The 14074-nt window shown below is 44.5% G+C and overlaps 2 protein-coding genes across 2 annotated transcripts; both read left to right on the top strand.

Annotated features, from left to right (window-relative positions):
* Nucleotides 1-9024: 9024 nt before the first annotated feature.
* LOC113565848 lies at nucleotides 9025-9657 on the top strand. The gene is made up of 3 exons (XM_026989236.1): nucleotides 9025-9091; nucleotides 9155-9340; nucleotides 9399-9657. Exons 1-3 carry the CDS (start codon nucleotides 9025-9027, stop codon nucleotides 9632-9634), a joined length of 489 nt encoding a protein of 162 aa, XP_026845037.1. The 3' UTR covers nucleotides 9635-9657.
* Nucleotides 9658-9862: 205 nt separating this feature from the next.
* On the top strand, nucleotides 9863-10561 carry LOC113565836. The gene is made up of 3 exons (XM_026989181.1): nucleotides 9863-9932; nucleotides 9996-10181; nucleotides 10240-10561. Exons 1-3 carry the CDS (start codon nucleotides 9863-9865, stop codon nucleotides 10473-10475), a joined length of 492 nt encoding a protein of 163 aa, XP_026844982.1. The 3' UTR covers nucleotides 10476-10561.
* Nucleotides 10562-14074: the final 3513 nt, after the last annotated feature.

Here is a 14074-nt window from a genome sequence, read left to right as displayed (position 1 = left end):
ATCGTGCCATGATATCAAATGAAATGCCTCGAAACGAGCTTTAAATATTAAGCTAAATAAAAAAAGTATTGGCCAGTGTTCAAGTGAGAATATACTTCCCCAGTTACGAGATCAAACCACAACAATTAGAAAAAGCCACGATATTACCTGCCTTTAATGCTGCTGGCTCAAGATCGGGCTAACGGTTCACGGTATTCGGCCATTTGGCCCACGTCCCAAATGTATTCGTGTTGGCCGGCCCAGGACAATGTGCCACTGGTAAGGACAAATGGCAAACGGCAAATACCATGCCGGACATCATGGCCAATGGATGGCCGCTCATTTGGCGCTTAAAAATTATGGCCACATGTGGGCAGTATGGCACTAAGCTAAGCGAGCGAGCCACCGGTCGCCGTCATGGCCAGCATGTTGACCGAATTTCGTTACGTTGGCAAGTTCCACTTTATGTCGTCCCGTGCCTTACCAAAAAAAAAAAAAACCCCCTCCTATCCAGGAGGTTTATGTGTGTGTTGGTTGGGGTTTGTGGCAAGCAGCTTGTACATTCACCGGGGGAGAACGCATATCCAAAGTACTTGGCACGAAACACCTTGACTTGGTCCTTTGATGTAAATACATAGGTAAATCCTTCAGCCCCAGAGAAAGAGAGAAGTTGAGTCCAAGTCTGAGTCTGCATCTAAATCTGAGCCAGTCTGGCACACTTTGTTCACTTTAAATGTTTGAAACAGGCCCAACCCAACAATCGCATTGTTCTTGGTACAAGAATGTGCTAGGCGGCTGATTCGTGCAAATGCTTTAATGCCTTGTCGCCATGGTGCTGCCTGGCCTCCCTGGTTGCAACACGAAGCCCAGTGCTGTCCTCGGGTCTGGTTTCCCGCTAAAACTGGATCATAACATGGTCGTTAGGGGATCAGATGGCGCATTCAATCTTTGGGCCCGTAAATAATTGTGTTAAAAGAAATTTACCATATACATTTTAGGTACTTATACATTTATATCATCTCACATTACGAAAATTCATTTCATATCTGAATATTTGACCACAATAAAACCATATAAAATGTACTGATTGGAGGAAACAATAGAGATGTTTTTGCAACTTTTCCACTCATTTAAAAATTCCAGAGGATTAAACTTTCAATCTGCAAAATATTAAAGAATTCCTTTTATATTTTTTAAAAAATCTCCCGCTTCTTTTATCCTCAATTTTGAAGACCCTAATAAGAAGGTGTACAATTTTTCTAGCCAACTGTTTTGGGCACTCGCTTAGGTTTAGGTGTAAATTCCGAGCCGGGACATATCTAATCCTGCACCTGCATCTAGTTACCTTTGCAGGGGGAAGGGAGCGTCCGAAAACTGTATGGCAATGGCTGCCTTTACGTTCATTGTTTGTGTGAGTACGTGTGTTGGTGGGTGTATGTATGTATGTATCATTGTTTTGCTTTTGTGTGAAGTGCGCTGCTTGAAATGCTGCACATGCCTGGCCAACCGCATGCCTGGGCTTAGAGGACCGCCGCAAATATTTTGGGGCTGCTTACCAAGAGAACGCTTACCTTCTATCCCTCCGTAATTCTTTTTTTGTCTCTGTTCAAATTTATGGTACTGAATTCTGCCCCATCTGTCCCCTGCTTTCAGGAGCGAGCACAATAAAATATTTTTTGCATTAGGCAAAAATTTGCTGAAAATATTTGCAGGTTTTTCAGCTTGACCAGAAACAAAGACAGCGGGAGAGGGAGAGGGAGAGAGGGCGCAATGCCGTGCCTGAGCTCGGCAATTAAGGCTGCTTAAGGGGTAAAGCGTGGTAAAGAGGCTCGGGAGGACGGGAAGTCGCACATTAAGCGCTTCATTAAATATTTAAGTTTGACCTGCTCGCGCACACGTACCACGCTGCGTATGCGTTATAGGGCAGTGCTGGCTGGGTGGGTGGCCTGTAAGGGCATCCAGTTTGCTGGCTGCAGCTGCTGTTGTTGCTCTTCCACAAAAGAAGTGGGTTCTTGTTGCCGCTGCGTTTGCTGTTGCTGTTGCTGGTGCAGCAAAAATAATGTTAAGTGCGGCCGCGAGCATGAAACTGACATGCTTTTCAGCATTTTCTTATTTTCCCCCTTTTTTTCTTTTTTTTTTTTTGCATGCAGCTTTCCTTTGCTTTGGCTCGTTGAAGCACTTGCGTGACGCTCCGAGCAAATCTTCTTGTTGGGGCTTCAAGAAGTCTGCAGTTTTCGGCCTGGGAACTGTTTCATTTCACTTGCAGGAGGCCCTGAGCTATGGTTAGAGCTCAGCATTTGAGCTGGCATTGAACCCGCGTTGGTGGTTCATTTCTCGTGACTCCTCGTGTTGCTTCTATCAATTGGTGGCAGCAGCTAGGGGCCTTGTACTCCACCTCAAAGAGGTTGCCACATTCCTAGATTCCTAGATTTTGCTTTGCGCTCTTCCATTTGCATATTAAAATGCTTTTCCACGGTTGAATGTCTGTCTACCTTTCACTCTGTCGGAATCTAACCACCTCCAGCCGGGCGCAAATTAAAAACACCGAATAACGACTGGGTGAGCTCTCTGCCCCCCCGTCCGCTGCCTCCTGGCTGTGCAGCTCTCATATTTTGCTCATGCTTAGATCTCCAGCACTCCAGACTACTGAACACTTAACCGGCTTCAGTTGCTGCCCTGCTGCTGCCTGCCACCCACATTTGCTCATTTGCCGCACTGACTTTTTGGGTCACATCCTCAGGGAGCAATGCGTCAAAATCAGTGTCAACGCGCAGCGGTCTTTCCGCTCCTCTTCTTGAGGCACTCTCACTCTACTCTCTCTCTGTCAGTGTGCGTGTTAAAAAATTAATTCTTGCCGTTATGCAAAACCTCTTTTTTGTTGCTTGCAGTCCTTTCAATCCTGTCGGCTGCCAACTCTCACACACAGTCTCAGCCCGAGATTGGCATAGTTGGCCTTTTTGAAGGTTGGCAATAAATTGCCAAAAAAAAATGGGAGAGAGAAATGGGTAAAAAGTTGAGTGGAGAAACCTGCAGCAATGTCGTTACCTTGAGGCTTATCGCATAATGTCTTCCCTGGGCCATGGGTGTGGCTGGTAAATGGCTGGCAAGCGTATATCGCAGTTCGTTTAAACAGCGTCATCGACATCCTCGACTTCCCCCTACTCGGCATCGACAAATATCATAAAGAGTTTCCGCCGTCGAGCTATGGCGAAAGTTTTGGATCAGCCGATAGGTGATTAATGTCCAAGGCGTTTCTGAATCCTACAATTCGAGAAGATACATTTAATAGGAATCAGAGCGGGCCCAATGGCTTCCTCTGCATACTTAGAGGCGCTTCATCACTGGTCTCATTGCGTTTCAAGTGAAGCGACTGTAGCAGCGGTGAAAGCCCCTCACAACTTGCTTTATGGCCGTCGGTGATGACTTGAATAATAATCAGAGTACGAGTAGTAACAAGGACATGGCTCTGACAAAAGCACACACACCCGCCGCACCCGCCGCACCTGCCACACCTTCCACACTCAAACACAGAGGCGCCTCTGCTGCACTTGTGTTTGTTTTCGTGCCTGTTAGGCCGGGCCTTGCCCGCCACTCCCTCTGACGCCTATGGCACTTGAAGTGTGTTTAAAGATAAAAATGCAGTTTATCCTCTTTTCACTGCAACTAACTGAGGCCTCTCTCACAGCTGTGTGTATTTCACTCTCTCTCTCTCTCTTTCTCTCTCTCTCTCTCGGTGAGTGTCTGCTTTCTTGATTGTGTATCTGTGTGCATCCACGCTTTTTGGGCTTTTGAGTGCTTTAGAAAGAATTTTTGTTTTTGTCCACATTCTTATGTATGTGTGTGTGTGTGGGGGTGTGTGTGTGTAGACGTAGCAGCAGCCACCGAGCCACTCGTATCTCCCATTTATTCCATGTCCCAGCTAAGACTTGCCTGCGCTTGAATACTTTTCAATAGTTCTTCAATAGTTTGTCGTCAACACTCTCTCAATCTTCAACCAGCCTTTTCTCCTCCTCTACTTCCTATTCAGAGCAAGTTCTGTTTTGGGTTTCTGAAAAGGCCCCAACACTTCAAAACGAATACGATAGTCCGTAGTGGGCTTTAATTATATTTGGCAGATGATACTGGATACTGGATACCAAGATGGAATCAGTACAGGGCACATGACACGATTCTCCTAGTAAGGGATAATGGATAAAAGGCAACCTGCAGTACGAACTTGGGCTGGAGTCAATCATAAACATAGAGCAAACAAGACAAAATCAGATTCCAGATCACTGAAAATTTTCTTCGAGCTCATTGACAATTCAAAGACGGCATAATAGAGCCAGCGAATTACGGTCCTCAATCAAACAATCAGCAAAATGTGTGCTGGAAAATTGAATTTTGATTCGGATGTAGATGTTGATGTTGATGTTGATGCCTAGGCCCACCTAATGAAAATCAATTCAGGCGCTTGCCATTTTAGGCGGAAGTCCACAGAAAAAAACAACAGAGACTGCCTCTGCCTCTGCCTGTGCCTCTGTTTGGCTCCGGCAAATATACATAATTTTTGTCTGGCGATGGGATGAATTCTGTTTATACGCAGTAGGTATAAAATTATATAAAATATAAATAGCAAAAAGTTCTCTGGCTCGGTCCACAACAAGCTCTTATGAATATGAAATGATTTCGAGCGAATAAATGAGAGAAGTTTTCGGATTGATGCTCGTCGCAAATTTCAACAATCAAAATAAATATTTAAACATAATCGGACCCACAATTAGCCAGAGACCTTACCCCTCCCTCGAGTCCCAGCCACCCGTTCCTGCGCCCATCGTGGCTATATTACCTATCTCTTTGGCCAGTTTGTGGTAAAAATAAATTAGTTCCCAGTTTCCCAGTCCATGTTTCCGTCAACGTAAACCGCTCCCTTCCTCGCTGCTGGCTCTGCTGCAATTGGCCTTCATTTGCGAATGAGCAAATAAGTGAGTTAACTGTAATTTCGGGCTAGTAATCATTAATAATTTACGGCCAATAGGCTCCAGCCAAGTCCCATCTCAGTCGCACACATAGGCGGCCAGCCGTTCCAGCCCCAGCCTCAGCCCCAGCCCCAGCCCCAGCCCAGGGAGCTCGAGTGGGTGGTGTAGGCTAGAATGGACGGTGCTGCGGGGGCTGGGGGTTAGCTTCGGACCGAGTGCCACTCAGCCTCAGCCTCAGCCCGCTCGGGCTGCTGTTGCTAACCACTTGACGTTTGGTAAAGCAAATTTTAAATAGCACAAATACTTGAGCTCTCTCGTTGTTCATTGTTCGTTGTTCGTGTTGTGCCAGTTTTTGTTTGACCGACAACAATTGACTGGGCCCTCGTTTTAACCCGTTGAGCCACCTGGCAGGAAGCAGGTGCGGCCCGTGGCTGGCGGTGGCAGCTGGGGCTGCTGGGGCTGCCTGGTACAAATGAAAAGTAAATAATTCAGCAGAAATAAGTTAAGGGGTCGTCCGTTACCGAGCACAGTACTGTTGATCTTTCAATTTGCCGAAGAAATCGTGTGAAATAGAAGCAATCAGCAAAAGTCGGTGAAAAGCAAAAAGAAATCAAGCTAAAATTCTGGTGAATTTTTCCAAGTTGTTAGGCAGCTCTGCTTAAAATTAATGAGTTTATAAATAAATTCTGGTTGGATTTCGTTAAATATCAGTAGTGCCTATTTTGTGTTTATTCTGTATACTAATAGCATCAGAAGTATTGCCGAAATATGATTATATTAGCAGTCAAAGTCGAGGTACGCTTTTCCTCTGGCATTGTTTTCCTTCTGGGCTTCTCCATACGTTTTCACCGTTTTTTTACCTCAGGCACTGGCATTACTCACATTCACGTTCATTGCAGGCGTACGTGCTAATGCCGGCATATTGATAGAAATCCTGTAAATATCCTGTCAACACCATGCCGCAACATCGAATGAAAGAAGCGGAACAGACAAGACAGTTCCTCATCCTCTTCATCTTTTTCCCCCTTGGAAGTCGAACGCTAATAGCGACAGCTGCACGTCGGCAGCGATAACAGGATACAACATTAAAGTACTTTGAGATTTACTTTTGAAGATTCCCCACCTTACTTCCGGGGCCCTGCATCCCGGCCATTCTGCGGCTTAAAACATAAAAATATGACAGGTTGTGGCATCCATCGCAGGCCTGCACTGAGCGGCTTAAGTCCTCGAGCTGGCTGGGGAGGGCAGAATGGGGCTATAAACTTTTTCAGTGCATGCAATCAAGGTGAATTTATGGATGCCAGATATTAGCCGAGTTCCCAGATAAAGTCTACAACATATGTAGGTGAAACATATGCAAGCGGTTTTATTCAAAGCGGTTTTTATTCAAAGATAATAAACTGCAGTAGTAAGACCTCTGATTGAAAGAAAAGAATACCCCTGTGCTCTACTTCGAGCTTCAGCTCTTCTTAGGTATTAATACAGAAATTTTCTTTTCTTTTAAGCTGATTCTGAACCTTATCAGCACACTCCAGTAACCACCAAGCCCCCATCTAAGCCTCCTTTTCCAACCCCCCGATGCCGCTGTTGCCGCTGTTGCTGCACATTTTTGTATTCCTCTTCCTGGAATTTCGCTTTATTATAAAATATTGAAGATGTACAGGAAGAAACAAAACAAAAAACAAAAAAAACAGCACAGCAAAAGAAAAGAAAGCCCAACAACAGCAGGCAAAGGAATGGCAAGCGCCACCATCTTCCTACAGGTGAAAGACTGACGAGACTCGTCCCGAAATCCGCCGGCACCACCCGACCCCCTTCGACTTTGAGTAATGACAGCAGCTGCTCTAATCGAAAACGTGTTTAAGTAGCTACCTGAAGCATTTAATAAAGCGAAATAAAAACTGGAAACTGGGAAGGAAAAAGCCAAGGAGAGTGAGCGGGGGAGCGGGGAAAAATGCCAAAGACGTAGGCGTGGTCATAATTGCGTGACACGGCGTGGCGCCATTTTGAAGTTAGTTACGCAAGACAATGGCCGGCAAAGGGAAGTTGAATGCGGATACGGATAAGGATGCGGATGCGGATGCGGCGGCTTCATTTTGTTGTTGTCTTGTTGTCTGTCATTTGCCGTCAGCCCCTTTAAGTTTTGTACGTGCGGTTGCTTTGCGGTTTGGCTTCAATGTAGTTGTATCTGTGTGTATGTGTGTGCGTGTGTGTGATAAAGATAATAAACATTCTTATCCTTGGCAGAGGAGGCATACACGGGCTTAGTGTCTGACAAATGTGTGCCGTGTGACAACGCCAGCGACATGAACCGGGAAAGGTGCCGCCTGCGGTCTCCACATGCGACGGCATATACATGTATGTACTCCCTTATTCCCTCTCTGTATATGTGTGTGTAAGCGGAATGAACGGTAATCCGTCGTGTTTTGAATAACAAAATTTCCCGTACGAGATTGTTGCACACTGGAATTTTACCCGGACCGCTAACAAACCGCAAGCAATGTCAAGTGGCACGAGGTGGAAACAAAAGACACAAGCAACAACTACGGCACACACAAGAAATGTCGTGTCCTGTGGGCCACGCCCAACCCTACCACACTCACACACATTTAGGGCTCCCTTTTTGTATGTGCCCAAAAAAAGAGAGAAGAGCCTCAAAGGATAAAGGATAGCCGGCCAAGTCGCGCACGCACATTTCGCACAAATTCTCGTCGAGTTTGTCAATAAAAGTGAAGAGCCTTGCCTTGCCTTGCCTTTCTTGCAGACCAGCCTTTAGACCAGCTGCCAGTGCGTGACAATCGCCACCTGGAAGAACACATTCTTATAGAAAACACGAAGGAGGAGGGTGTGTAAGCCATCCTGTAAATTGATCAAAATAAAATTTCTAATAATTCAAAAAATATATATATATTTCGTGTACAAAATTATTATTTAAAAATCCGAGTGACTGTGTGAAACCTTTGACCATTTTAAATTTTTTTTTTCATCCTGTTTATTATTCCACACTTTTTTAGTGTTTATTTCATTTTTGTTATTTTTTTCTTTTAACTTTGTTTCGTGGTTTTCAATTTCATACTCCATTCGTTTTCATCCGGCACGCATCCTCTTCTTGGCCCTTCTTCCTCTGTCTGTCTGTCTGTATGTCTGCCTGCTGTATTAATGGCATTTATTATTTTCTCGTTACACGTTGACTTTTGTTCTACAATTTCTCAAAGAAGGCGGCTCCTTCTTCGCCGTGGCAAGGCAGCAATAAACGATAACAACTGACAAGGATAAAGTGCAAACGGTGTCATCCGAGTACGGCCAAATACGAGTAGTGTCCTCTCCACCCAGAGATGGACTGGGTCCGGTATCTCGACATCTAACTGGAGAAGAGAATCACTCTCCATTTCAGTCCGTACCGGGCAGTTTTTCTTAATTTCTAGAGAATCTGCTGGGCGAGCTGCGATAAAGCGCTTCCGACCAGGCGTGCGGCGGTGCGGCAATGAGCATGCGAGTTTTGTTTGGCTTTTAAATTTAAATTTATAACACCCCACGAAGAGTGGAGTTGCGTGAGGCATAGCGGAAGAATCAACGGCGCACAGTGGCGAATCAGACGAAAAGAGGTGGCAAAACTAGAAGATTTTTGATTAAAATCAAATTTTTAAATATTTGGACCATTACCCTTATATTTTCTCGAGAATTTGTTTTGAAGTTATTAATTTAGCAAGCTAAAACGGCGGAATGTCCCACTGTGCGGCGTGGAGTCGCGTGGCAGCGGCCGGGAAATGGGTCGCGCTTAGTTAATTGGACTGGCTGATGAATTGTTGAGCCGTTGGCAAATTAACCCTCATCAGTTTTGGAGGGCCTAACTCTCACCACCATCCCCACCCAGCTTCCAGCTTTCAGATCTCACCTTCACACCGTCTCCAGCACACATGAACACGCCCGTACTCGTAGGGTAGAAAGAAGGTCGCTCGGCACGTAAATAATGCTGATGAGTGTATCTGAAAAATAAAGGAAATTTCCAGTGCAGTCAAACTACATACACATAGAGATTCCTTTCCAAAAAGAAACAAAATAAAAATAACAAAATTCTTCATCAGAGATGTTTATTAAATTTGGTCTAGTAAGTCTGTTGAGCATCTCAATCATAACATGGAACTCTTTTTATGGTAAGTCCGCAGAAGAATTACCTTCAGTGAGAGCATTCAATTGAATAGAATATCTTCAAGCAGTCAATGGGACTGAATTTGAGTCAGCAAAGTGCGTGAGCTGTGACGAATTTCAAGAGCCGTGCGCTGGTCTTGAAACCTCCGGCATCTCCTGCGATAATGCAACAGATCGAGAGAAATTTAAAGAAAAGAAAACCGCTACAAATGGAACACTTGCACAATGTGTGCCCGATGAATACGAAGTGACAGGTATGCAGGCTATTTGGTACATATATTTGTATTAACAGACTGATTTCATATTTTCCAGGTATTTTATGGGAAATGTGCTGCATATGGAACCCGAAAATGGGATGCCGACAGATTGCGGGACACTACTATCAGCAGACTGAACACTGGAATGATTACTGTATGTACTGTCTGCACATATGCGGCTGCGGAACAGGAAGAATTGAAGCCAGAAATGGCCTTACCAGAGTACTGCTGCTTTGCTACACTATTATCGGAATTTACTCTAAACTATTGTACATATACGAAATATACTAAGAATTCTTGCAGTTTCCACTTTTATACGATATTGTGCTGCTTTTGTGCTGAGCCAATTTCCGACTATGAACTGAGAATGCACTGTGAATGCCCTAACACATGTTGTTTTACATATCATAGGAAATTAAATGAAGCTGCTTACATGGGGACTAGGCTAAGGCGTTTAGAAATCAAGTCAACAATACATCCAGGGAGATTCTTTTCAATATCAAAAGTTTTCAATCAGTGATGATTATCCAATTTGATCTAGTAAGTCTGTTGTTGAGCATCTCAATCATAACATGGAACTCTCTTTATGGTAAGTCCGCAGAAGAATTACCTTCAGTGAGAGCATGCAATTGAATAGAATACCTTCAAGCAGTCGATGGGACTCAATTGGAGTCACCAAAGTGCGCGAGCTGTGACAGTGTTCAGGACGCGTGCACTGGTCTTGCAACCTCCGGCATCTTCTGCGATAATGCAACAGATCGAGAGAAAATTAAACCAAAAAGAACCGCTACAAAAGGCACACTTGCACAATGTGTGCCCGATGATTACGAAGTGACAGGTATGCAGGCTAGATGGTACATATATTTGTATAACCAGACGGATTTCATATTTTCCAGGTGATATATGGGACTGGTGCTGCTTTTGGAACCCGAAAATGGGATGCCAACAGCTTACGGGACACTACTATCAGCTGCATGAAGACTGGAATATTACCTGTATGCTCTGTCTGCACTCGTGCGACTGCGATACAGGAGCAAATGAAGCCAGAAGTGGCCTTGCCAGAGTACTGCTGCTTTGCTACACTATTATCGGAATTTACTCTAAACTATTGTACATTTACGAAATATACTAAGAATTCTTGCAGTTTCCACTTTTATACGATATTGTGCTGCTTTTGTGCTGAGCCAATTTCCGACTATGAACTGAGAATGCACTGTGAATGCCCTGACAAATGTTGTTTTACATATCATAGGAAATTCAATGAAGCTGCTTGCATAGGGCCATAGGGCGCCAAGGCGTTTAGAAATCAAGTGAACAATACATCCAGGGAGATTCTTTTCAATATCAAAAGTTTTCAATCCGTGATGATTTTCAAATTTGATCTACTAACCCTGTTGAGCATCTCAAACATGATATGGAACGCAATCTGTGGTGAGTAAGCATACGCTTTACATATAGTTAGAGCATACAACTGAAGGGCATACCTTTAATAAGTCGATAAGGCTCAATTGGAGTCGGTACAGTGCGGCGATTGTAAGAAGACTCAGTCCGGTTGTCCGAGAGTCGAATCCCCCGGCATCTACTGTGAAAATATCGCAGATCAAGAGAAAATAAGACCAAAAGAAAAACACTCCAATAGAGCCGCTGACAATGGATTATTTTCGGCATGTGTGCCAGATAATTACGAACAGATTGGTATGCATTTCAATCAGATATCGGTTGTATTGGATTGATTTGATATTTTCCAGGTGAGATATGGGACTGGTGCTGCTTTTGGAACGCGGAAATAGGATGTCAACAACTTAGGGGACGCTTCTATCATCAGAACTCTAGCTGGAACGAGGATGAGACCTGTGATCTCTGTCTGCAATCGTGTGACTGTCATTCAAAAGACCATGTATCCCGAAATCGCCTTTCCAGGGTACTCGTCCTCTGCCTCACTATTATCCGAATATATTAAAAACTACGAATGTATATACATATATTTTATTTAAGAAAATAATATTAAATATACGGGCAGTTTCAACTTTTATGGTTACTGCTTTTTCCCAAGCCACTGGAATGCCTTGAGAAATGTTGCTTTACATATCACAGGAAATTCAATAAAGCTGCCTGCATGGGGGAATTTCAAGTGCCTGAACCCCAGACCAAAACAAAGTGGCCATTGGACTAAGCCAAGGCGCATACAAATCAAGTCAACAATGGGCGGGCTACACAGTACAAAGCACGGGACACGGGACACAGGACACAGGACACAGAACATGGGCTAACGGCAAAGAGGCGAGAGGATGCGATATTGTTTCTGTTTGTTTGGCTTGTCTCGGACAGGCTGGAGAGTGTTTGGAGGCCCCTTCTGGGGGATTTCCTTTATCGCAAAAAAACGTGCATCGATGTTGGGTCAGTTCGTTCCTTATTGAAATTGCTGCCTGATGTGATCCCAAAATAGTGATCAACTTTGGACAGTGTCTCGCAGCCCTTATGCTGCACACAGATGGAGCTGTGGAGAAAATGGAGCAGGCATATTCTGTGTCCTACTGCGCCCGGTGGTGGTCCGCTCGCTCCAGGCCCCATCCACGACTTTTGTCTGCAAGTTCATTGGCCCATTTCCCATTTTCCACTTTTATGTTTGCCAAGCACTGACACTGCGGCCAACAGCCAAAATGCAAATGAGCGGCTCTGGATCTCTGGTTCCTCCTCTGGACTCTGGCTGCTGTCCAACTGGAGAACAAAGAACCGAATAAAAAATATTAAGCAAAATGTGTGGCAAACTTTAAACGAAGCGAAGCCCCAGAAATGTTTTGGCCTGCGTTTGTTATATTTTATTTACTAAGTGCAAATGTTGCTTGCAGTCATTGAAATTGAAACAAATATATACACGCACGCGAGCACACATACTCGTAAAACCAAAAAAAAAAATGAATAAAAATAAAGCCAAAAAACAAAAGGGGAACGAGGGACCATCGCCCAGAAGCCTAAGTCATTTGTAGCCCTTTTGTGAGTGGGCCAGCAAACACAGCAACAACAAACACGCTAACTTAGCTGCCTCATCATGCCACCATTAATGTGCATGTGTGTGCCTTTCCATGGCCCTCTGTCTGTGTGTGTGTGTGTGTGTGTAAAAGTTATAGTAAAAGCGAGACGCACGTATTTTAATATGTGCCCCAAAGCAGAAGAAAAATCGCACGTACGTGACTTCATTTGCTCTGCTCTGTCCCTGTCCCATTGCCAGCGGCATGTCCTGTCCCTGTCTCTTGCTCTCCTCAGAGCAGAACAAGCGGCGGCCAGAGTTGATACCAGTTTGGCCAACAGGGTTGCCAAGCGGCAATCAATTCATCCTTTAATCAATTGCTTCATAATATTCCACCATATGTCGATAGCTTGTCACTGTTATATATTTCTTTAGCGGGATCAACAATTGCTCATGTATTTTGTATGATTTTTGTTGGGCTCTTCAATGGTTTCCTTAAAAGTAGATCAGATCTGATCGATCTATAATACCTTATCCATAGATTAATTTATTCTTATAGAATCTCCTTCTAATTAACCTGTTCAATCGGCGTATACCCTTCTATTTTGTTTTGTTGGCCTGCTTTGTTTTCATTTCGCTCCGAGTGCTACGACGAATCAATGGCGTCTGGGCCTGACCTGACCTGCCCCGCTGTGTCTGTTTGCGCTTGTGCGTGCGACACATGTTTTAATTAATAAATGCCATTGTCAAATCACCTGACATTAGGCCGGGATGCGGCCAAGACTTGAAATATTTGCCTCATAAGTTTGTACGGTGAGGCTTGTAGCTGCTGTGAGGAGGCCTAGGGTTTTTGGGGTCCGCCGAAAATTAGGCACCGTCTAACGAGAGGCAAGACAAACTCCTCTCTTTAACAGTCGGCAAAGAGGGCCTGGGATCAAAGAGTGGGTCAGAGCCAGGTCAGACTTCCTCGTCGAAAGGAGAGCGAGTTCGAAGTCGAAGTCGGACAAGATAAAAGGCTATAAATAGATGGCATTGGACGCCATTGCGGGATTCCAAGCCTGGTCGACAGCATTGGATTTTGTTCACCAAGTGTTCACCTCTATAGTGGCAGCCGTATTTGAATGTTCAAAGAAAGAAAAAAGAGAAAAAACCATCTAAATACAATAACTAGTGAAAAGTAGCCCAGGCAGTGAGGCGGTGATTAGTGAAACCTCTTCGATACACCCTTTCGACGGGTCACCCGTTTGGGTAAGTTGAGGAGAAAAAGACAGACTAGAGAAAGTGTATATTGTAAAGTGTATTTGTGGGTGCAAATTTCCATAGGTTTTAAATTGGAGGAGGCTCGTCTTCCACGACTACCAGCTGAAATTCGTAGAAATTCGCCGGAGCTTTGGGTCGTCGCCTTGGAGCAGTTCGGCGAGCCAGAGAGGAGAGGCCAACTAGTGCCCGGCAGACGGCAGCCGCGTCGGCTTGTTCATCGCTCCGCGTATGCGTCCATACCCCGTGCGCAGGGGAGGAGGCAAAGAAAAAAAAAGTGTTCTGCAGTGGCGGCAAATAGTGGCAGATCGAACTAGCAAATTTCTCACAATTTCTCGCCCAGTTCAAAATAACAATAACAAAAAAAAAAAAAATCAAATATAAGAAACAAATAACGGATCGTAGTCAGATGCTCTAAGCATTAATACCCGAGTGATTTTATTCTCCCTCTCATTTAGGCTTCTTTAGCTCTCTATCCCTTTCTATCTCTCTCCACCTAACTTTGC

The sequence above is a fragment of the Drosophila persimilis genome, unplaced genomic scaffold (genome assembly GCF_003286085.1).
Source record: "Drosophila persimilis strain 14011-0111.01,24,50 unplaced genomic scaffold, DperRS2 tig00000000-arrow-pilon, whole genome shotgun sequence".
Taxonomy (NCBI): domain Eukaryota; kingdom Metazoa; phylum Arthropoda; class Insecta; order Diptera; family Drosophilidae; genus Drosophila; species Drosophila persimilis.
Note: the sequence above shows the minus strand (reverse complement) of the source record. Positions and strands in the feature narration are given on the sequence as shown.

Bases quoted from the DNA above. Each gene is read 5' to 3' on its own strand.
- LOC113565836 (XM_026989181.1), top strand. From the start codon at position 9,863: ATGATTATCCAATTTGATCTAGTAAGTCTGTTGTTGAGCATCTCAATC. The intron at 9,933-9,995 runs GTAAGTCCGCAG...ACCTTCAAGCAG, and splicing joins AACATGGAACTCTCTTTATG to TCGATGGGACTCAATTGGAG. The intron at 10,182-10,239 runs GTATGCAGGCTA...CATATTTTCCAG, and splicing joins CGATGATTACGAAGTGACAG to GTGATATATGGGACTGGTGC.
- LOC113565848 (XM_026989236.1), top strand. From the start codon at position 9,025: ATGTTTATTAAATTTGGTCTAGTAAGTCTGTTGAGCATCTCAATCATA. The intron at 9,092-9,154 runs GTAAGTCCGCAG...ATCTTCAAGCAG, and splicing joins AACATGGAACTCTTTTTATG to TCAATGGGACTGAATTTGAG. The intron at 9,341-9,398 runs GTATGCAGGCTA...CATATTTTCCAG, and splicing joins CGATGAATACGAAGTGACAG to GTATTTTATGGGAAATGTGC.